This window comes from Cheilinus undulatus, linkage group 2, assembly GCF_018320785.1.
Source record: "Cheilinus undulatus linkage group 2, ASM1832078v1, whole genome shotgun sequence".
Classification (NCBI taxonomy): Eukaryota; Metazoa; Chordata; class Actinopteri; order Labriformes; family Labridae; genus Cheilinus; species Cheilinus undulatus.
The window spans coordinates 46,715,534-46,739,924 of record NC_054866.1 but is presented as its reverse complement, the minus strand read 5'-3'; the positions used below and the strand labels follow the sequence as shown (position 1 = coordinate 46,739,924).

Here is a 24,391-nt window from a genome sequence, read left to right as displayed (position 1 = left end):
GGTATCACCACTGGAAAGCTTTTTGGAGCCTTTTTGATCTTTACATGTATTCTTTTACGTGCTTCAGAAACAGCTTTTCAAGAAATAGGAAGCAACTGTTATCAAATAGAGTTGTACTTTCTTACTTCTAGCTGCTAAGTTATCAAGACTGAACTATTAAGACCCTTCACTGCACCCAAATATTTCATTTATACTTTAAATACAGGTATTAGAGATTACTTTTATTTTTTTAATGTAGTTTTATTAATTACTGTAATTTAAATCAAGTTCTATCTCCTTTTTCCATTTTTTGCCCTGTTTTTTGTGATCTGAAACAAGGTACTGAAGAAGAATGAAAGAGTTTCAACTTTGGCCTTTTTTGGGTAGAAAGCTAGTTTTTATAGGATTAAGGTGCTGATGTTGTCAGTTAATCTTTGACTCTCAAAAGTGGTGTTACCGTTAGGCAAATGCAGGAAGTTCATTAAAGGCAAGAGCAACAATAGATCTCTAACCAGGTTTTTCAGGCAAAGTCACAGTTCAATAATAATAAACTAAAATACAAAGAAACACTGACAATGTTAAATTCAACACTTTAAAAGTGTACATATTGTTCCACCACATATAGTTAAACTACACTTTTAAACTCTTAAATATTTTACAATTTGATCGAGCTGCAGAAACTCTTGAAAATCTGTGGCAAGGTTGGTCTCCTCTGATAAGAACTAAGCAGAGAGTCAATCTCATCACAAGGAAATGCATACTGATGAAGAATATGAACTTAGGAACTCCTAAAGTCACAGACGGGACCTCATAGATGCTCGTGGATAACTTCACCCATGGTGCAAATGTGTCCCACATCAAAAACAACCACAATCTACCGAAAACATGAGCAAAAGAATGCCAGCAGGCATCACTGTACAAAAGACAACAATTAAACACAACTCAGCACGCATCAAACACGCCTCTGCCCAAGGGCATGAAGGGAAACATCAGCACATCGCTCTAGATTTAAAATGGCATTTAGTGGAGATTTGATCAATTGACTTCTTACAGCACTGGTTCCCAGCCTTCTTTCCTAAAGGCCCCCCTACTCACTTCAAGAAAAGCTATGCACCCCCGTGACCCACTTGAAAAGAGTACACATCAATTTTGATTGTTTTCATTGACAAAATCCTAACATAACAGGCCTACAGACACTTGTTCTTGAAAAAGGAGCTATGTATAAACTACCCATTATTTACTTATATTTTTTTCTGACAGTGTAAACAGCACAAGTCACAATGAAGCACCAGGCCTGCAGTGTGAATTTAGCCGTGTTTGTTGATAAATGACTGAAATGCTGATTGTTGGAGGAGGCCCACCCTGTCTCGCGTTGATCTGACATGCGAGTGGCGCAAGTTTTTCACACAAATTAAAAAAGATAAACAACTCCTTACATTTGCGCATTCAGATACGCATAAATTATAGACTGTTCGTGTTTTTGTAAACAAAAAATAATTCCTCAACTATTACCACGTAATGCATGGCGGGGCTTAGCGTTGTTGCCTCCCAGTCAGGGCCTTTCTGTTTGGTGATTGCATGTTCTCCCTGTGCATCCGTGGCTTCCTCCCACCACCAAAAAACATGCTCATTAGGTTAATTGGTGACTCTAAATTGGTCGTAGGTGTGAATATGAGCATGCCTGGTTGTTGGTCTCTATATGTCAGCCCTGTGATTGACTGATGACCAGTCCAGGGTGCACCCCGCCTCTCACCCGATGATAGCTGGGATAGGCTCCAGCCCCCCGCAACCCTCAAGGGGATGAGCGATATAGAAAATAGATGGAAATTACCAAGTACCTTATACAACCCAACTTCAAAAATACCAGAGTATGCCCTTGATTGTGAAAAATGCACACTGGCAATTCAACCCATTGGCAATCACTTATAGCCAAAAGTACAAGGAAGCACAAGTACTGCCTGATAAATGTGATGTTTTACTATTTCAAGTAGCTTAAACATTTTTAAGAGCAACCTTCTAATGTTATACTGCTAGTAACTTTAGTGTAATGTAATGCTGAGATTGTTGTTCATCACCTTGCAACCTAATGTCAGTGCTGGTCTAGCTTGGCAAATTGAAATGTTAGGAGTAATCCTCATACTCCCTGTGGCAGCTTTGTCTTTATTCTTTCACTGAGGCCAAGTTTTAAAAAGAATCAGTGAATTAGATATGTATGAAAGTCAGTAGAATCGAGGGTTTACAGATGTTTTAAATGAGCAGGAGCCCAATAACAGAAGATCTTGTCCAACGTATAACTGCAACCAAGGAACACTTTACAAAAGGTCTGTTGTGCTATGGAAATAAAAATGATTGCTTGAACACAGAATACAAAAAAACCCTCCCCAAATATTGGCAAAACTGTACATTTATTGCCTTAAATATTCTTGAATTTTTACATTATTTATACGAACTTTAAACAACAAAATTGAGCAGTTTGGGAAAAGCTCAACCTGTTTTAGTATGTCACTCTGTCATGGTACCATACATAACATCAGAAATCCTCTCCAACAGTGATCAGTACAAGAGAAAAACACTGCCAGCACAGCTAAAGGACAATTCCATAGTTGTTCTTTTATATAATTATACAAGCACATCAACCCTATTACTCCAGTCAGAAGGAAGCATTGATTATTGGAGCATGCATGAATGAAAGACAGGGATTTCAAAGCTGACCTTGCAGTGATGTCAGTCCTTTAAACCGGGGCGGTCGAAGCGTTCTGCAGGTTGTCCTTGAAGAAAGATGTTCACTCTGTAGTCCGAGGGTCCTGATTGATTAATCGATAGTTTCCTCAGCAGTGAGAAGACAGCAGGAGGGAGACGTTGGAGAAATGGTCACACTATGCCAAGTGATCCCAGATGACAGAGTGTTGTTAAAAAAAAGAGGGAACAGTGAGAGGGGGCAAAGAGACGTTGATCGTTTCAGGACTGAATAGAGGCAGTGTTTTAGAGCCAAAACTGCTGTTAGGACTATAATGACTCTATTTTATCCAAGGTAGGATCATTTAAGCCTCCTCGGCCCTGGCCATGGAGATTGGGTTCCACACACAAGGAGCCACAGAGGAATTTCTCCAATTAGGGATCTGAGGAGAGATGGTTTCAGGTGAGATTAGTCCTGATCTGCCTCAGGAAGGCCACGCTCACCTGTTTATGAACAATTCACATAGTCAACAATGAGTTTACACTCATGCAGCATCTTCTTCTCTGCACCCTCTGATTGATATGTTTCATATGCTTTCATACCAGAGTAAATGTCCCATGCATAGTAATGTCAGTCCTTTAACTTGTTGAGGATAGGGGCAGGAAATTCACTAAACACAAGTCTTCATTTTCAAACAAACATCCTTACAATTTAGTTTCAATCTAGTCGAGATAAATGTCATTAATCCTTATTAATTAAGGTCCATAATTACTGCATTAATTTTTAAATTAATGATGATTAAAATCGATTAAAATCTAATTTGACAGCGTTATTTCTCATGCCCAAAATACACCAGCATAACAGTGTTGTGTTATTCCACATCATATACTGCACCTCAATTTCCACCCCTAGTGCACATGCAGTGTGTCATTGGTTACACTCTCCAACGGACAGTGCACTGTTTTTAAAACATATATTTTGGGCCATTTTAGCCTTTATTGACAGAGGAGGACAGTGGATAGAACTGGAAACAGGGATGAGGCTCGTCTAGGGATGAGCCATTGACCACTAGGCCATCTGCACCCTAAGACAGTGCACTTTTAAGTGCATTTCTCCCTCACAATGTGAAAAATGTATGGATGAAAACAACAGTAGTTTTCTGTTTAGTAAATGAGGTGATGTTTTATCATTGCAAAACAAGAAGTAGTACTGAGAAGGAGGCCATGGAGGTGGGTGCCGCTGAGCAGTGCTGGCCTCAACTCACTGGAAATGTTTTTGGGGGCTCCATTTTACAGACATGAGGTCCTGCAATTAAACTCACAACCTATGGCTGCCACAACGAAAAGACATGTCCTGTCACAATTACAAAAAAACTAAGAATTTCTCTCTTTGACAACTTCAGAGAATATTTATGATACTGTAAGACGTCAATACATGTTATATACATAGAATACGAATGGTCCCTTTTTAAAATGAATAAATATTTCAGTGCACATGTTGAATCTTTAATATGCCGTCATACACAAGTAAATGCCTGATGCACAGCAGTGTCGGTCCTTTATCTTGATGCAGATGTTTACAGGAAGCATCAGCTTGACTGATAAGAGGACTCCAGATAGCTGAGCCACTTCCTCTTTTGAATTAATCTTTATTTTCAGACAAACAAAACAGCACAACGGATTTAATGTGCTATTTTAATCTAAAAAGGGGTCATGCTAAATGACAGCAAGATCTGTTTCATATTTTTAGAGTAAAGGGCATGAAAAGTTTAGTTCTCATTTAACCTGAGTAATAAAAGGAGCCGGAGTTCTGAGGTCGCTCTGCAGTGTCAAAGAGAACAGTACAAATTTTGCATAACAGGTTAAAGACTTGACTCCACATCCCTGAGAAAATGCCAGAGGGAGCCGTGGTGACAAGTGTCAGCAGGTACTCTAAGGCAAGCCCAGACTTCACTGTAACCGTCGCTCTGGCTCTAAATCCAGTCCAACCCTTCTGCTGAACTAGCTGCCTCATTATTCATCAATGTGAAGCTCAAAATGCAGAATCAAGCTGCAGTGATGATAGTTGTCTCAATTTAGTCCACTTAGCTGTGCTTTTTTGTAATTTGATTATAAATCCCAAAGGGGAAGTTTTCACTTAAAAGGCTGAAATTCACCTACAGTGGTTTCATGTGATCAAGCACCCAAGCAGCTGGGGGTTCGGTGCCTTGCTCAACAGTACTCAGGAACTGAGCTGAAAAAAAAAAAGTAAAGTCAAGCTACCATTTTAATGGATCTTTTGTGACTCACTGAGCTTTCTGTGCATTTGTTGTTATTCAGGCAGGTTATTCCATACACAGAATGTTAGATGTTGGCTTTGTGTTAATGCTGCGAATGTTTTATACCAGATAGATAGAGATAGAAAGCAAGGAAAATATTTTCTCTCAAGTGTGAGCACATGATATGGCCTACAAATAAAATCTTTGATGTTTTTTTTTTACTCCAAACCCAATTTTTAACCTCTCAAAGCAGACAGATTGGCCAGATTCCACGTCTGTCATCAGACAGATCCATCTTGCAAAGCTCTAGTCTAAAACAATTGTTCCACATCTGAGAGCTGATCTGACCAATCAGAGACTGAGGTGGTAACAATGGGTGGGGTTAAGATGCACTGTGAGCTGTTAGCTCAGATGTAGCTACAGTGTCTCGGCAGTTTTTATCAGAACTGGACCACATTTCTTTATGAAATAAGGAGCAAAGAACAGTACTGACATCTTTTCATGATGTAAAAAAATGTTTCCGCACTCCTCCAACCTGCTTTGACATAAGTTCAAGATAGACCAGGGTAATTAGCTCAGATGTAGATACGGTATCATGGCAGTTTTATCAGAAGCAGTTAACCTTTCTTTATTAAAAGAAAGACACATGGAAGGGAAGATGCTTTTGCACTTCCCCCAACTGGCCTCAGCATGACTTTAATCCACCAACAAGCTCCACCATTTATAAACTATGGCATTGCCTGTCTGCGGAACTCATATTACCAGAGCTGCACATACAACCTCATTTTGTCTTGTTGCAGACAGAACATTCGACCAATCACCTGCCGAGAATTTTTTTACAAAATCCTACCCTTTCCGAACACCTTGTATGGGATGTTTCCTAGATGAATATGGAATATATGCTACATAATGGAGATGAGAAACAGTCGATCTGATGTGTCAGGTTAACCCAATTAATAATCTGAGTTCATTTAAATTCCTGTTTTATCAAAATACAAATGGAAAAAGGCTGAGAACAAGTCAACAAACTTCAATACATCACAGAAATAAACTACATTTCCTTTTAGGAGCTACAGTGTAAGCTGAAAGCTTGAAGTTCAAGATTTTTAAAATCTTAATTTGCCAAAATGTGACTTATTGATAAAATCAATGCATTGTCCAGCCCTAGCTCACATACAATATTGCTGAGATTCTGATTTAAATTCATGGGGGCAGTGTGATTACAGTTTATCTTACTTAATTAGGAATGAGCATGCATTAATACCAAGTCAGTTTTTTAACTGCACATTTTCACTGTTTTTTTATGGTGATGTTCTCAGCAGTATGCCTGTCTAATTTCCCTTAAACTCTGACTTTTCTTTTGTCTTTTGACTTATTTCGTTTCTTAGATTCATTATTTGGGAGGTTGAGAGTAAAGATTTGTTCTGGTTGGTTCAGATAAATTTATTTGTATAGGTAGGTTGGTTTGTTTTGCAGCCAGCAAGATAGTGACGTCCATTATGACACCGGTGGACCCTTTCTTGGTGCCCTAATTTATGAAAAATCAGAGAAAGTGCCCTCTTCTATGGTGTAACACAATAAAGTGTCCTCTGAGGGGACAACATCTGACAAATCACCCTCTGTGGTGTCTTTTAACAGACAATACATGATAAATTGCCCTTTCATCCTCTTCTCCAGTGTACATTGAGTGATAGTGACCCCCTGGGTGGTCTGTCATTGAGCAGGATGTCCTACCAGTGGATGACACCACATGTCCAACAGTGGAGACAATGCAATTAAGTTCTATACTCCTCAGTAAAAAGCTTATTTCCATTGACATCCTTGTTTATCTTTGTTAAATCAAAGGTTTGATATTCTGTTATTCGTGTCTGATTTTACAGAGGTTTAACAGGTATAAGCATATATTTAAAAACAAAATATTAAACAGGATTTCTAATAATTTCACTATAAATGTTTGACAACTGTTTGAACGATGGTGCAACACCAGTGCCCCTTAGAAATCCTGAGTCCGTCACTGCATGTGACACACAAAATACAAAACAGAAGTAACAATAAAACAACTCGATAGAGAAGAGGAAGCTATTTAAAACTGACTAAATGATTTTTAAAAAAGGGATTAAAGTGATTAAAGTGCCCAAAGTTCCACCAATGACAGCATAAAGGAGGGTAAAGTACCAACCAATTAACTCAAAATAACTTCTAGAATCAAGCCAAGGCTTTAACGGATGAATAAATAAAATAATATTAGCAAAATATGGCTACAGCAAAGTGATAGCAGCAGAAAAACTGCTGTAAACAGCTTTATTCTGCACCTTTGGACTACAAAACTCCATCTAGAAAAGTGAAAAAGGCTTGATTTTGGAACGATTAACCTTGGAAAGTTGAGTCTGACATGATTGTCAGTAGGACATAGAGGGGGAGGGAGGGGGGTAAGATTTTGTGACGTAAGAGGAGCTGTCTGTAGTTACCTTGTTTGTGTTTTCTTTTTATAGATATTTAAAAAAAAAACAACTTTAGTATCAGGTATCGTCATGGGAACACTGCGTGTTTGTATCAGTGTGGGAGGGTCATGTCTATATTTGGAGAGTGATGTCATCAGAGGCCTACCTGGGGCCATGATCAGGTACAGTCACAGTTTCAGGGGTAATTTTGTCACATAGATGCCTCTGTGAGACTGTCAGTGAGTCATACATGCTGAGGTGTGACACATGATCACATGACATAAACAGCAAGTGTTGATGAAAGAAGTTTTTACAAAGAAGATTGTTCACTGAAGATTGTTTTAACATCAAGACTGTACTGTTTTAAAATCTGGTTTCTCTAAGTCAGGGTTTTTTTCTGATGTAAAAGTCATTCTTCAGTCTTTCAGAAAGGCTTTTTCACAGAGTTTGAAGTGAGTGTGTGAAATTCATTTCATGTAAACATGCTACAGTCTCGATAAAAGCTCCCATACACGTGAGAACAGACGTATTTCAGTGGTTAAAGAGGGAGTGACTGAGGTTTGTGTTTGTGCCATCAGGACATTTTCAGTTCCTAATTTTTCTGAAGTTTTACACAGAATGGATTTTTTCTGCTTGAACAAATGCAGGAACGTCATTTCTTCTGTTTTCTTTAATCCAGTCAATCTCTCACTTCCTCTCACACCGTTTCCATCTTTCATCACCTGTAAAACTACTGACGTATTGTCTTTAGATAATTTATTACTTGGGCAAAAATCACAATAATTAAAATCTTAACTGAATTAAAAACAACATGAAATAGGGGCTTTGACACACACGGAAAAATGTCATGGTTGTTAGTTTTAAAAAGAGTTGAGACTTTTGTGATGAAACAACAACCTGCAGCAGACGCCAGGACTTCAAACCAGTCAGACCCGCTCCCGCTCCCATAACAGGTGAATGTTTGGCAAGGTGCTCTACATGTGTCTACATGTAGAGAAAGAGCTGCACCTGCAGTGAATGAGCTGAACTCTCTGAATAACAGCCATGTTTGAAGTAGATAAAATAGAAAAGAAAGGATTGTTATGTACAGACAGAGGTCAAACGGGATCCACCTTGGAGATCTTTTGTGACCAGGGAACAAATACTATTGTTACTACACTAGTTTACAAAATATCTGAATACAAGGAAAATAAGACGAGGTTAAAACTGACTATATGGCTGACTGAAACTATCAGGGCTGCCTGTTGAAATGCCTGACTGAATTGTGTGTTCTGGCAGAGTGATTAGTGTTTAGATGTGTGTAATTGTGCTGTCCCTAATGTCTGTGGGTTGAGAACTGAAGGACCCTTAAAGTTTAAAACATAAAGCCCTGTCAGCAGGGAACAGTTGACCGGACACATCAGATCGGCTGAATATATTTCACAATCATCTGGGAATGCTCCTACAGAAAACATTTGGGAAGGGCAGGACTTTTCAGAAAATCTTATGTGTGAAAAATCACAGAAAGCAAACATTTTCATCTTCCAGAAGGAGGCCCACCAAAAAAAGTTTTGGGGCACGATGCTTTGTCCACTCTGGGGTTGCCAAAATTAGATTTGCAAACATTGATTAAAACCATGATAAAGCAATTACTTAATTAGTTAATTAATATATTTGTTTATAGAAAGGTCTTTTGATAGGAAAAGCATTCAAAGGCCTTCGTTTAGGGTTTGTCAATTAAACAACAATTAAAATCTATGTTAATTTTTGGTGGCAGCGTGTCAATTTTTCTCATCTCTTGGGTCTTAGGGGAACTCCGCTTTTCTAAGGTACATGTAGGGGGGCTCCAAGGAAAAATGGACTAGTGTAGAGCATACATATTTCTTGAGTATTTCTAGGGTATAGGAGTTTGTTGATGCAGAATTAAGGTTGAAGAGAGCATGCCAGAAGCAACACCTCCTAATCCTGTACCAGATGCCATGCTGTTCTGGAGCTGTTAGCCAATCACGTCTGCTGCTATGATTCAGGCTGTATCTGGTGTTATCTAATAAACCACAGTTCCAAGGAATAAAAACATTACTGTAGGCAGACTCCCCAAAAACAAACATTCCTAGTACAGACTGCCTCCATATAACTCCAAAGAAATTCAGGAGAATATTTAGGCACAATGTTTGCTGTTTGCTATGGAAACAATGAAGGGTTAGTACTATTTTAACAAAATCTTACCTTTTCAACCAGCAATAAAGCAATCATTTACTAATTTTGGCCATTTCATAATCCAGCCTACAAAGTGCCTCATGCAATGCAATTAAAATAGATAATAAAAAAGAACTAAAGACTGAAGAGAATCTGTTTATTGTGCAAACATTAATAAAACATATTAAACACACCCTCATGTTTATCTACTGTCACTCTACACTCACAAAAAGCAACAAATCCTTATGATGGGCGTTATCTGCAGAACCAAACTGAATTCACAGCCAACAGATAGACTGTCACAGTGGCTCCCCCTGCCTGCTAAACAGATACCAACCGTTTAATTCACATGATCTGTTTCAAAAGATTACCTGAAGCAGTCTGTTCTAAAAAGATAAAATTGGTCAGTCAAACTGCAGGAATAATAATTTTATTTAAAGCTTTGAGATCGTTTAGGATTCACTGGTGAATTTGACTCTTAACAGAACTGGAGCTGTCTCCAGGGGTCTTTGAAGGCTGGATAAATCTGACATATGACCACCTCCTCAGTAACTCTGAGGACAATGCAGGCGTAATGAGGCATAAACAACCTGTGTAGATCACCCTGTATGAAGGGCAACAGCAGGGTTCCAATTAAAGCAACCCATCATGTCCTCTTTCTGAGTTAAAGAGTAACTCCAGAGATCCAGCTGAAGTTCATCTACCCTGGAATTTCAGAAAATTCCCTTACAGCACCAATCAACATGGACAGGCCTGCTCACTCCTTATCCTCCTCACACTCAAAGACCTTAAAAGACCTCTGACTTTGGAAGACTTTGGATTAAACAAGGTAGAGAAAATGCTCTCTTCTTGCAGAAAAGCTGAATGCAAAGCAAGCGATAACTTCTGGAGTTGAAAAAAGAAGTGCAAAAAAAGAAACTGCAGACCTCTTGAGGTTGACTGCAGAAGCACTGGAAGTCACATTAACCCCCCCATGTTAAAACACCAGTTGTTACAGTATAAATAAGCATACTTACAGTCACTCAGTGCTAGCTGTTTTGTTTTGATGCACTCACCTCTCCCTCTGTGACCAATCAAAATGAAGAGGACTTCTGATATCACTTTTGTTAATAATATTGGAAACTTTGCAAAGCCCATGATAACCTGACATGCCAGACACTCTTTCACGTATCCATTGTATGGGATATATATTCCACATCCATCTGGGCAACACCCCATAGATGGTGTCTGGAAGGGCTTAAACTATTCTCAGAGGGTGGCTGGACAAAATTTTGGTCCGTCAAATTCATTGCAAGCCACTCAGAGCAACAAAGCCTTTGCATATGCACCATCCAGGGGAGTAAACTATATAACCCAAGCCCAACAGGCAGCCCTTGTCATTGTTCACTATCAGTGGAGCCAGTTGGCAGCTTGTGGATCAAACTTTTTCTGTCACTGGTCAGAGAAGAGTAAAAACATCTTTCCACCAAGAAGACTTTTCAGAGCAGTTCTTTGCTCTTCTTTTAATGAAGAAATATTGTCAGTGCTAATGTAGCTCAGTAGGTAGAGCAGGCGCCCGTGAGCAGAAGCTGTGGTCTTCATCATACTGTTCACAGGATCAGTTCCTTGGCTTGTATTTTGTGCATTTCTTTAATCATTCTCTCCTGTCTTTCTTCGGGTGTCCAGATAAAGGGAAATGCCCCAAAATAATCTTTAAATATTACTTTTTTTTTCCAGTTCTGATAAAGCTGTTGCTATATCCAAGACAGTCTGGCTGCAGACCACCTCTCTCAGCTACCTGGTCTGCAGACCACTGCTGTCAGACACCTTACTGTCAGGGTGGAAATATACACAAAAACTTGCTTGATTAAAGTTCCCGTATAGGGTGAAGGTAAGGATATCAAAAAGTTAAAAACCCAACATGCAGAACCAACAAAACACGTAATGTATCCAACTAAACCGTCATACAGAAAAAAGCTCAACTCCATGACAGCACTCTATAACGTAACTTTCGTAATGTAGCTAAAGCTAACAAAGCTGCATTATGTAATTTAGCTGAAGCAAATTTTGCTTAGGCTAATGTTGCTATGCAACCTATGTAGCTTAGGTAGCTATATTTTCTTTAGCAATGTTGCTAAAGTGAATGTTACCAAAGCTTAAGCTTTCATTATGTAGCTAAAGCTAACAAAGCTGCATTATGTAATTAAGCTAAAGCCATTGTTGCTCAGGCTAACTTAGCTATGTAACCTATGTAGCTTAGGTAGCTACGTTTTCTTAGTGATGCCAATGCTACTAAAGCCTAAGCTTTCATAATGTAGCTAAAGCTAATAGAGCCACTGTTTGTGTAACTACGTGTAAACAGGAAATACTGCGTACCAACAAATCACGTCACTTCTGTCCTAACAGTGGTGGTGCGTCTCACAGTGGGGGGTTGCAAGAGTGGCATCTGAGAGCTGCTGTCTGCAGCTAGACCCCCACTACAGCTGCATCTGTACTTATATTTGCACTTCCAACATTATTTACAGGCTAGCTGTACACCACACCTAATCAGACTGCCTCATTCTCCTTTAACCTCCTGAGACCTGAGCTTTTGTTTGGAATGCATTTTTATTTTATCCCACTTATTTGGGATAGTTTAGACCCAATAAGTTCACAAGCTCAGCCTTTACTCTGAAAAGGAAATAATTTAGACCAAAAATGAAGTTCAATATCAACACAAAATCCCTTAAACCTTAAAGAACCTACCTAAAATATCTGTGAAAAGTTCTAAAAAACATATTTCTTTAAAATGTCGTGGAAAAAAACACACCTAAATTTCTTTGAATAATCCACAAATGTTTCAATAAAACTTGACCATAAAGTCTAAATTTTAATAAAAAAAAAATTCCCCCAAACATTCAATTTACATCCCTGAAAGATTCTCAAAGCAAATTCCCCAAAATGTACAAATATATTCCCCCAAATTGCATGAAAAATGAAATAAAAGACCTCTGACTTTGGAGGACTTTGGAAATGTATTTGGAAATATAATTTCTAAATACATTTTCTAAATTAACACAAAATTACTGAAAATGGAAAAAAACACAATCCTCAAAACATGCAAAAACAAATCCAAGTTTTTCATGCAATACTGAAAATTTTTAACACAAATACACTTCCAATGAAGCTTCTAAAAAACACAAAGATCTCCCAAATTTTCCATAGAAATTCTTGAAAATTTCGAAGATATAATCCCAAAATTATCAGTGAAAATTCCTGAAAATTAGGTTAAATTCTCCCAGTATTTCAAATGAAAAATTTAAACTTCAATGGAAAGTGCAATTTTCTCAAAAAGTCTAGTAGTAGACATTTATAGTAATGTGATTTTGTCTTAAAGCCAGGATATAATGTCCTTATATGTGTAGGCAGGGTCTTGGGAGGTTAATGTTGCTGATTGGTCCTGTCATTTTCTGACCGGGAACAAACATTTTAGATTTACAAGAAAAAAACTTCAGTGATGACAGACATGGAATCAAACCAGTCCATTTGCTTTTCAAGGTTCATCACTGGGCATGTAACTGGTCAGAGGATGGCGGGACTGGTGGGTGTCATTTAAGGAGACAGAGGTGGTAACTACAGGCATGGTTCTGTCTAAGCGGCAACAAACTTGTAAGCAATGGCCGCCAATGAAGAGATTAGAGTGGAAGTTGCTTCAGTGGCAGTTTTATCAGAACTAGCCAACATTGCTTTATCAAAAACAACTAAGGACAGCGCTGGAATCTTTTCTTTGTAGGAAACATGTTTTTGTTTTCTCCTGGCTGGCTTCAACAAGAGTTAGATATCCGCTGGCTCCTCTGATACTGTACAATAAGAACAACAGCTGCCTGTGGAGCTCACATTAGGTAGTTTGGTTCCCAGAGCGGTGCATGCTTAGTATGTCATGTTTTGTTTTGCCGATAATGGATGTGACAGACTAAATGTTTGTACAGTCACCCTCTGAGTTTTCCTTTTAAAGGGTCGGTCCTTCCCTAACACTGTCTATTAGGTGGATGAGAATATTTCCCATACCATGGATATGTGAAACACTCTATCAGGCCTGTCAGGTTGTAACAACAGTGGATGTGATGCAATCATGTCTGCTGTCAGTAAATAAATCCTGCAATTAAGGATTTGATGATTTGTCACTTGTTCCACATGCTGAGATTCCCATCATGGTATGGTGAAGCAGTAAGAGTCCAGGATTGTGTGGGAGGATGGGAGGGTCTGCATGTTTGTCTCTTTGCAGAGTTAACAAAAGATAGCAAGGAGACTCATCCTGACCGCTGACCCCAGACGACCTCTAATGATTACAGGAAAGCCTGTAACGACACAGCTCACCAGCCAACCCTGACCTCTCTTTTGTCTCTTAAACAAGATATTCAAGATCATTAAAACAGATAATCCCACCTGTTGTGGTTTCATCTTGTGATGAATGTGAAAAAGTGGATGTCAGCTCAGTTTTTCTGGACATTTTCAGTAATTACAGTGAAACAGGAAATGTGAAATCATTGTAATGTAAGGTGTGTAGACTTCAGAGATGATTTAGTGTGTGTGCTCTTTGTCCTCTGAGGTTTCACTAAAATGATCACATACAAAGGGGGTATTTATGGAGGGATTAGTTACACAGACGACCTAGCATTAAGTCCTAGGTATGTATTTAAGGTCTGACGTTTGCACTAACATGGAGGCTGAGCAGTCTCTGCTTCTGTCTGTTGGTACAGCACTCTTATGGCACTCTCAGTGCATTTTATCCCACATAGTTTATATACATCCTCCATATAAACACCTTTAACTCTTGGAGGGAGTTTGGGCCATTTTGTAGCTTTTTTGGTCTTTTTTGTTGTCATTTTGACTGTGTTAATGCCAACAGCATATATTTCTGAGTTTTTTTTTTTTTTTTTATAAAATGTTAAAGTTTTAATATCAGAAGCTGTAACCGGTCAGTGATACGCTCTGAGCACTTTTTGTATACACTTGGGATGTTCACGACAAAAAAAGCCTCATTGAAACGCATTAAACCACAATTTTTGATCCCCCAGCCATTGCAGTGGAACACATTCATGTAATGATATTAGGCTTTCATTCTGGAGTCATTGCTTCAGATCTGCAGTTTTTCCTCTTCATCAGGAAATGTCGGCTTTTTTCCATAATTGGTAATGAGGGAAACATCCATAATGTTTCACTGCTTCCTGTCTGGACACTCTTGTGTATTTAAAACATTAATAATAGAACATATAAATCTAAGTTGTTGCTCATTATTAACATGTTCAAGGCTGTGATAATCTCCTTGGAGAAAATCCAGTTTGCATGCAGTATTGTGAGATTATGTATTTTTGTGTGTTTTTTTTTTTTTTCTAGTCACAAAAATCAGGGTTTTATGGACTTAAACTTCCATTTAAATTTAAAAAATATCATTTGATATTTATGATCAGGTCTGATCTTGTTAAAAAAAAAAACTGATGCAAAAGAAGTTGGAAAAAATACTAATGTAAATTATTTTGATTGCCAGGCTGCCATTTGGGGTCACTAACACCAGCACTGTCACTGCCCACAGAATTGTCTGGGCCCCTGATAAACCCAGAAAGTGGGCCCTCCCCAGTTGTGATTTTTTTTTTTTTGTAATTTAACCAGATAAAAGCCACAAAGAAGTGACAATATAGATTAAAACATACAATTTTAGAGGTGCAATAGTGTTTTTAATATGAAGCTATAACACAACGACAAACAACAATTTAAGATTTAAAACACAGGCACTGTTCAGTGGTCTCACACTGTCTGTCCCTCAGGATAGAATGGAAGGCTCCAAGTGGAAAAACCTCAGAGTTTCAGTTCCGTCTGTAGAGTATTCCATGCAGAGGGGCAGCAAAGCTGAAAGCTCTTTTTCCAAATTCAGTCCTTACCCAAGGAACAGATAAAACTAGTGGTGCAAGAATGCAAGGCATAGCAACTGCTTGTTTTCTGCAATAAAGCACACATATAAGGTGGAATCAAACCCAAAAAAGCCTTATAAATTAGGGTCAGACAATGTGCATATCTATGAGCACTCAAAGAAGGCAAGTTTGATTCATTAATGATATTAACGTATGTGTGTTGGATCAGTAGCATTGGCGCTAGCATCCTAGCTAACAGTTACCTCATTCTGGAGGTGAAAAGTATGTCAAGCTATTATTAAGTTCAGATGTCCAAATTATTCATTCGTGCCACATTTTAACCCTTTTCATCACTGCTTCCACCCATTTTTGCCACACTAAACCCATACTGCTACTTTTAACCTGTTTTTGTCACTTATTAACTGCTTTTCACCATTTTTGCCTGCTTTTTGGCTTTCTCAACCCAGATTTGCCACTTTGAATCATTTAGCCCATTTTTGCTTTTGCTTTGTAATTATTTGATTATTTTTCCCTTAAAGTTGTTTCGGTTCTCCTGCTTTATTCTCTGGTATCCTGCGTTTGTGCACATCATGGCTTAGCTATGAAGTCTGACATCATTTTCCAAATGTTTAGTCAGTGTGTCCATTAAAACTGCTAACACTGTAAAAGAAAAAATAAAATAAAGAAGGTAATTCTGTTTTAAGAAAATCACTTCACATTTTTGGCTATATCATACCACAGCATAAATAAATAAAATGTATTTTTGATGCTTTGATGAAAGAGGCTATTATTAGGTTAAGAATAAATGTTGGTTATCACAGCTTAACTTTACAGTGGACCATGATTTTGCAGACTCCGTGGGCCCCCAATTTTGGCCGGGCCCCAGAAACTCTCCCCTTTCTCCCCCCCTTATAGGCGGCCTTGGTGAGGCCTCAATAATGAGGGCTTTTTTCTTCTTCATGGAGGTATTATGTGCTGACCAACTAAAAACAAGGCCCGTCATTGTTGCTCCTTTAAGTGCATGGAGAGCTCATTCAGATGGTGATTCAGCATTTTGTACTCAAGGTTGCCTCATGTCACATATATAGACAGATATGCAGATGTTTTCAGAATCAACAGACTAAAAAAGAATGCAGATAAACACATCCTTACATTTATAAGAGCTGAAGATGCTACATGATTGCTGAAGCACTTCCTCTGTGTAAATGAGGCAAGAACTAAAGACAGCTTTCTGCTGAAGGATGAATTAATAGGTAACAATTGTCTAGGATGCTCAGGTATATGACAAAGCATCTTTTCAAAAGCAGTCATGTGACATCAGATATATGACTGTATCCCCATATCCAGGTGTAGTTTGAAGGTAAACATGATGCCACCTTAAGCTGACTCCACCTTCAGACGTCTAAGCCGTATAAAGAAGGTTTCTCCCTCTCTCTTCCTCTCCCACTAAAAGTCTTAAGCAGGACCTTGAGCCAGCGAGATCCGATATCGCTGTCATCTCAGGAGGGTTGAACCTGCAGACACAGGGCCTTCTATCCCAAAGAGCCCTGGAAGAGAGAGTCTCTCATCCCCAGCTCCAACCATGTACTCTACAGGCTTGGAGATCCTCGGGATGATCCTGGCTGTGGCCGGGTGGTTGGGCGTGATGGTGGCATGCGGCCTGCCCATGTGGCGAGTGGCTGCTTACATCGGTCAGAACATCGTCATCTCACAGGTGATCTGGGAGGGTTTGTGGATGAACTGTTCGGTGCAGAGCACAGGCCAGATGCACTGCAAGGTGCACGACTCCATGCTGGGGCTGCCTGTGGAACTGCAGGCGGCTCGTGCTCTGGTCATCGTCTCCATGGTGCTCAGCATCATTGGCATTTGTCTGTCGGTGGCCGGTGCTAAGTGCACCAACTGCAGCCGGGACGTGAGCAGTAAACCTCGGCTGGTGGTGGCTGCTGGAGTGGTCTTCGTGGTGGCTGGACTGCTGCTGCTGGTGGCTGTTTCTTGGACAGCTCATGCCATCGTTCTAGGCTTTTATGACCCGCTGCTGGAGGAGACGGGGAAGAGGGAGTTTGGGAACGCTCTGTACTTCGGCTGGGCTGCCTCCTGCCTGCTCATCCTAGGGGGAGCCCTGCTTTGCTGCTCCTGTCCGTCTAAAACAGCTACAGCTGGGAGTAGTGGCTCTGTGCCTCCACGGATGGACTATTTACCTGTCAAGACCATGTCAGTCAACGGATACACCAGGAGAGACTATGTATGAAATACCTGTATGTAGGTGCAGATGAAGAGACTATGACTAATGTGACAACATTTTTGATTAACAGCTGGATGTTTGGGCTTGAACATTAAGTACTACTGGTGCAGCTCTCCCCTCTGTTTATTTTACTACTATTTTTTAGCATTTATGCATGTTATCGATAATGTTTAATGCAAATATAAATACATCTGATTTGTAGATTTTGGCATCTCTACAAAGTAAGATGTTTTCTGATTTCTCTGCACACACAGTGTCAATGCTGATTATGTTTTGATCAATGCTTTTACAAGATCATGAATAAAACCCTTTTTTTTACCACACAGCAGACTCAGAAACTGATGCTTAAATTAAATGAAACTAAAGTAAGCATGCACAGGTTCATTGGTATGCAGAAACTGGGGCAGAAGCCATCTGCAGAGTTCAGCTGATTCTGACTAATAAGATCTGTACTGGTGAATGCTTAAATTAGGTATTTTGTTTCATTGTTAATGGAGGGAGGACACAATGGGCCGCCTGTTTCAGAGAGCACCTTATGCTTCCCGGCCATTGTAGCCCGTCCTCCATTTGCAACAGTGAAACTGAGTCAGAGATAAAAGTCTGTCTGTGAGGAGATGTAACCTGCACTGTAAGGGAGCCACAAAGAGCCTATTGATCCAGTCTGGAGGTGTTTACCTTTCTTCACCTGTAGGAGTTACCAAAGTAAAAGTCTGTCTTAGTGCTTGATAAGTCACTAGAAATTAAAATAAAACCAATATCAGGACCTGTAGAGAAAAATAAAATTTAACCAAAATAGGGATGCCATTTTTTATCCAGATTAATCTCCATAGTTAACTGCAATTAATCTCCCTTTCTAAACCATAATGAAATGTCATCATTTTATGTGTAAAACTGTTTTTGTTTAATTTTGGATTTTTGTACTGTCTTACACTAAGGCTAATTGACCTCCTGTTTGGATACAGGCCTGATTTTATTTTGAAAAAACAAAAAACTAAAAACTAAACCCCAGATAGAGGAAAGCTTATGACATGAATTTAAAACAGAGTTCAGCTGATTCTGACTAATAAGATCTGTACTGGATGAATGCTTAAATTAGGTATTTTGTTTCATTGTTAATGGAGGAGGACACAATGGGCCGCCTGTTTCAGAGAGCACCTTCTAAGTCAGTCCCGGCCATTGGTAGCTCTTAAACACACATTTGGAACAGGCTAGTGAGTGTGTGTGATTACATGGTGGGAAGGGTCACGCCCATAAATCAAAATAGGAGGGGCACTAACAACAACTCTAACAACTTTTACCCAGCGCCGTCTAATATGCCATCATATAATTATACTATATATAATCATATTATCACAACATTCTATTCATCATATAAGATAATCAGATAATATTATTATGCAATATATTCATATCCTGTAGCACTACTTCTACCCATCCAGCTTTACTTTGATGACATAATAATGATGATAACAGATTTACAATAGAAACAGGATGTCCCAGTTTCCCTCTGATATTGTGTTGATTTGTTTATTTTTAATAGAGAAGGAAAATGGTGAGCATTGTGGGTAATTCCTGCAAGCAGAGGATACATATGTGCATATACATCCTAGAAATATATACATTTTGTTTTAGTAACTTTTTCCACATATTTCACTGATCCCTGAAGGGTAGTATCAGGTTTTCCTGTCAGGATGGGGGGTATTGGGACACAGTTGTGGACAAGTTATCCTAAAAGAATAACTATTAAAATCAAACAATTAATTGGAAAAAAGGAAAGAATTAAGCTAGAACCCAAAAATTCATCATTCTAAATATAACTGAAAAAACTGAATCACTGCTGAGGTTTAAGAACTAAAACTACTTGAGACCAAGACAACTCTCCTAAAATAAAATGCAAAGATGAATAGGCTGGTGGGTAAAGGGCCCAAAATGGCTGAGGAAAGACACACAGCACTGACACAACTATCTATAAGGCAAATGATCTTAGGCTACGTTCACACCACAGACCCTAATGCTCAATTCTGATCTTTTCTCAGATCTGATTTTTTTGTTTGTCTGTTCACACTGCAGTCAACTTCCAAAAGATCAGATTCACATCTGATTTAGAACCACATACCAAAGTTGCCTGAACCTGATTCGAAACGGTCAGGTTCAATGTGACTTGCGCTGTTCACACTGTCAGAAAAAACTCAGATACGAGTCACATGTGAGCAAAAAAAATCAGATTCATGTCACTTTTAACTGCAGTGTGAACGTAGCCTTAGAATTCTCAGAGAGAGATACTCTCAGAATGGAGAGACATTAGTAAGCACTGAGTGCTGCAGCCCAAGAGTTTAAGTAAGCTAGACACACCTGGCCCTAATCAGGGCTAATCAGCAACACACACCTGACACTGCACGGCCGACTCACACTCAGTCACCAGACTGATTCCCCTCACATCTACAGGAGCACCTCAATAAATCAGAATAGCATCATAACATTGATTTATTTTAGTAATTCAATTCAGAAAAGTAAACTCATATGTTCCATAGATTCATTACACACAGACTGATTTAAGTGTTTATTTCTTTTAATTTTGATGATTATGGCTTACAAGTAATGAAAACCCAAAATTCAGTATTTCAGAAAATTAACTCTGTTATTGAACATACAGTCAGGCTGAAATACATGCACTAATGGAGAGAGTGAGCATGCTGCACATGAGGGAGTTTTAAGGGGTTCAGGCCTTACTCAAGGACACCTCAGCAGTACTCAGGACATGAACTAGTACCTCTCTTTTATCATTATGGTTATGATGATAAACAATCATTTAATAAAATGTGCTTCTGTGCATTGCCTCTAGCACTGATGGACAGATGTACATCACTTTGGACTAGAGTCTGCTAGATGATTTTGTATAACTGAGGGATGCATGATATAATCAGCATGATGCAGCAGATATTAGCTTAAAAGTGAGTTATCAGTTTCAGCAGATCTGAAAATATCTGCAAAAAAAAAGGTATATACAAGCAAATAAGTTAGTGTAGTTTAGGCAGAACCAACTGACCTACATCAGCTGAAGTCTTTTTCTCTGTTTATTGTCATTCCTTACACTTTAAAGTGTTTTAAGGTCCTAACTACATGTAAATATTGGTATTGAGCATCAGCAAGAATCTATTTGAGAATATCAACAAAAATGCGACATTGTCTTTCCCTTTTATAACTGTAAGACTGAATTACCACCACCCTCTGATGACAAGGTTTTGATATGCTAATACTTGATGATACTTGGTTCTGTTTTTCTTCCATATGGTTGTTTTGCACGTGGTGATAAAGTATAGTTCTATCTCCTTCAAAATCAGCCACAAAGTACCTAAGTTCCTTTTACGTGCCATCTCTCTTGAATCTAAAATAATTCCAAGTGGTCGGGGTGGCTGTTCTTTTTCACCACAAAATCTTTGTATTCCACATTTCTACACTCACCCGCTGTGCCGGTTCATGTCTTTTACCATCAGAGTGTACCTGGTTGTTTAGGGAGAATGTTTGCCACCTGGGGAATCATCTACATATCCATTCATCTGATCGGTCAAATGATGCACACTGACGTTAATTTTATCAAAGTTGCGCTCTGCACATTTTATAACCTGATGATGATAAAACTGCTGTTAATGGTACGGCCCTGTCAAACTACATGCAATTTCTATAAAGCCATGGTTAAGTTTGTCACAGATGAAACAGTGTTTGATCAGTGTGCTTGGTAGAATTACTGGAGGTCAGCATGTCTCTTTGTCTGAGGCACGTGCAAAAGTTAAACCAAGGTCAGAACTCCTGATGAACTGTGACCTTTAGGACAAGGACACTGATAAGACCCTGTGCAGATGAACACACACAATAGTTCAGCCTCAACACACTGACCAGTTCTCTCTACGGTGGACTGTTCCTTTAGATCATGACTTTATAGAGACACATTTAGTAACTAACAATGGTAATCATGATGCTGTGTGCCTCACTGACGCAGAAACTTAACCTCCAGAGATGAGTTTCTGTTGTTTGCACTGCTGTTCCCAACATGTGATTTTAGTCATTATCTTCCCATGGTGATAGGCGGCTGAAAACATTTTTAGCAACAAAAAAGCAAAAAATATCCAAATTGTTGCACAATATTTCAGCATTGTTATAAGGGTCAAATATGTAAAAGTGTTGTACAGAAATGTCTAAATAGATTTATAAAACTGACTGAAGCTATGTTCTATATTTTCTTAAGTTTAGTGCAAACATTATCTCATATATTTTCAAGTTTTCCTTATTGAGTGCTTCATACAGAATCATAAACTGCTAAAAGCTGCAGTTCTGTATCTCAGATGTATTTTGTGTGGTTGGCTTTTTATAGGAAAGTTTGTGGGCCTCGTCTCCCCCAGGTGTTTCGGTTCTCCTTATCTCGTCACGATCACAGAGATATTTTTAAACCCTTCATACAGTTTCTTCACCCATTTTGTTTATGGACAGTGGTCATAGTATTGGCCTTTCTGTGTGATAGACGGTGGTGATATGCTTCAAATTTCTCAGGAAAACAAGCAGAAAAAATCAGTTTCTATCTTGAGCTGTTAGATAAAGGTTGTTTTTTTTTATAAACTGTGTTGAAATGATACAGGAGGGCTTACTGTAAATGTACCCACTGAGAAATTTACTGAACTCCCACTGGTTTCCTAAGAAATGTTCTGACTTCTTACAACTCTGCCTTATCATCTCTTCTGTCATGCCCATGCTTTTCTTTTACTTAGTTTCACTTGTTCCACACGAAGCAGGACCAGTTTAGGGCTGCTCATTAACAAAAAACATCCATTTTTCCATCCGCCTGTTAGGGTACACCCCAGACTGGTTGCCATTCAAACACATAAGGAGACTAAAAACAGGTACACTCACTCCAACGGGCATTTAAGAGTCACCACTTGATCTAACAAGCATGTTTTTGGAGGTTTCGCAGATGATTGTGAACTGCATCCATGCAATAGATCTATGAAACAGTCAGTGGTATGCCAGGTTATGTCCATATCACATGTATTTATTAAACTTAAACCTCTTACACTCAAAACACTAAAAAAACCTTGAAACTAAAGCTGGTTTTGATGTTGCACAGTAGCTTTCCTAAGCTATGTAGACCAGTATCACATGAAGGGCTACGGCATTTGGACAATGATTAAAACAGAGGTAGAAAGTTCATTTTAAAAAACTGTCCCGCTTTACTCAAATTCACCCAAATAAAACATCACAACAAATTCACTGTGTTTTAGGTAGTGGTAATGTACTCTTGATTTTAAACTAGAATGAAAACACTGAAATATTTAACACAAATGACAAACCAATGGATAAAACATGCATAGAATAGTAATGATTTATTCTAAATCATCATGTTTTCAGGATCATGAGGCGCTGAGTATTTGTACATCACATTGGTTAACACATCGGTGAAGGGCAATTCAGAAACAACAGCAAGAAGAAGAAGATAAGCCCATTTGGTCAAAAACAGAAGAAGAGGAAGACCTCTTCTCCAAATGTTATGATTCAACACATTTTCATGGCATTATAGAAGTGCTCAGGCTTTAGGGTGTAATGTTGTTTGTGGTTTAGATATCGTGGTTTATCATGAATGTAGTGGAAAATTGATTTTTATTCATGCTGATTCGTTTACACATGATGCTTTGCTGACACAGAACTTCTAGGCTGTGAGACATCAGACAAGAAACCACCAATGTTTAACGGTTGGTTCACAAAGTAAACTGTATAAGAAAGGAATAACTTGTACTGACTTGTTTTTACACTTACAGAGGAAGTTATACTACACAAGGACAACTTTCTAACAATCTTACTTTTGCAGAAAGTATAGTAGTATGCAGAAATGGTGTCAGCTAAGGTCAACGCCCACACAAATGTCACTCAGCTATGAAATACTGTGTTTGTACACCGCAGATATTTTTATCCAATGAAAAATTCTTTACTATGTTAAACAGCTTTTATCTTTGTACAGCAATCTACAAAAACGGGACCGCATCCCACATCTGGCAGGGTTCTCCCTTCAGCTGTCTGATGTGATTGTTGTTGTGAGACTCCTTTTCTTGCAAGAAAAACTTTCTAATAAAGTCATGATAAAGACACTTCTGACTTGAGTTCGCTTTGCAGGTATCCTAAATCTGAGAAAATTCCCACTACATGATGCAAGCAGAAGAAGAAAAGTTGCGTGCATTAGCAACGAGCAAGAAGACACGGCCGAGATATGAGAACCCGAAAGTGTCTACTCAACTTCAAAAGGTTCAGAGACATGACCCATGCTAATACATTTAAAAGCCTATGTAGGTATATATGGTAGTAAAGGAGGAGGTTCAGTCGTGTCTTAAAAGTGCCTCTTCACAACCTTCCCAAGTTGACAATGACGCTGCAGGCCTCTACTGGTTCACACCAGTGGTGATGTAGCACAAATAACCCAGCATCCACTGTTCTTTAACAACTACATGACTGCACACTTTATCTTGGTTGAATTTATTTTATAACCTAAAATCAGGAGATGTTTTTCATCTCTGTGTTGCATTTACAACAGAAATTCGGAGAAAGTTGGGGAGCTGTGTTCAATGTGAATAAAAACAGAATTAAAATTTTGTAAATCCAGAATAGATTCACAATAGAACATTAGCAACATATCAGATGTTGGAACTGAGAAATTTTTCTTTTCATAAGACAGGGTCTCTCAGTAAAGATGGGCGGAGGTTCACCAATCTGCAT

The 24,391-nt window shown here is 38.8% G+C and overlaps 1 protein-coding gene across 1 annotated transcript; it reads left to right on the top strand.

The window, feature by feature from the left end:
- Positions 1-16,978: 16,978 nt before the first annotated feature.
- Positions 16,979-17,644, top strand: LOC121522452 (claudin-4-like). The gene has a single exon (XM_041806873.1). The coding sequence runs from the start codon at positions 16,979-16,981 to the stop codon at positions 17,642-17,644; it is 666 nt and encodes a 221-aa protein (XP_041662807.1).
- The last annotated feature ends 6,747 nt before the right edge of the window (positions 17,645-24,391 follow it).

Excerpts from the sequence above, each read along its gene's own strand:
- LOC121522452 (XM_041806873.1), top strand. The coding sequence starts at position 16,979 with ATGTACTCTACAGGCTTGGAGATCCTCGGGATGATCCTGGCTGTGGCC.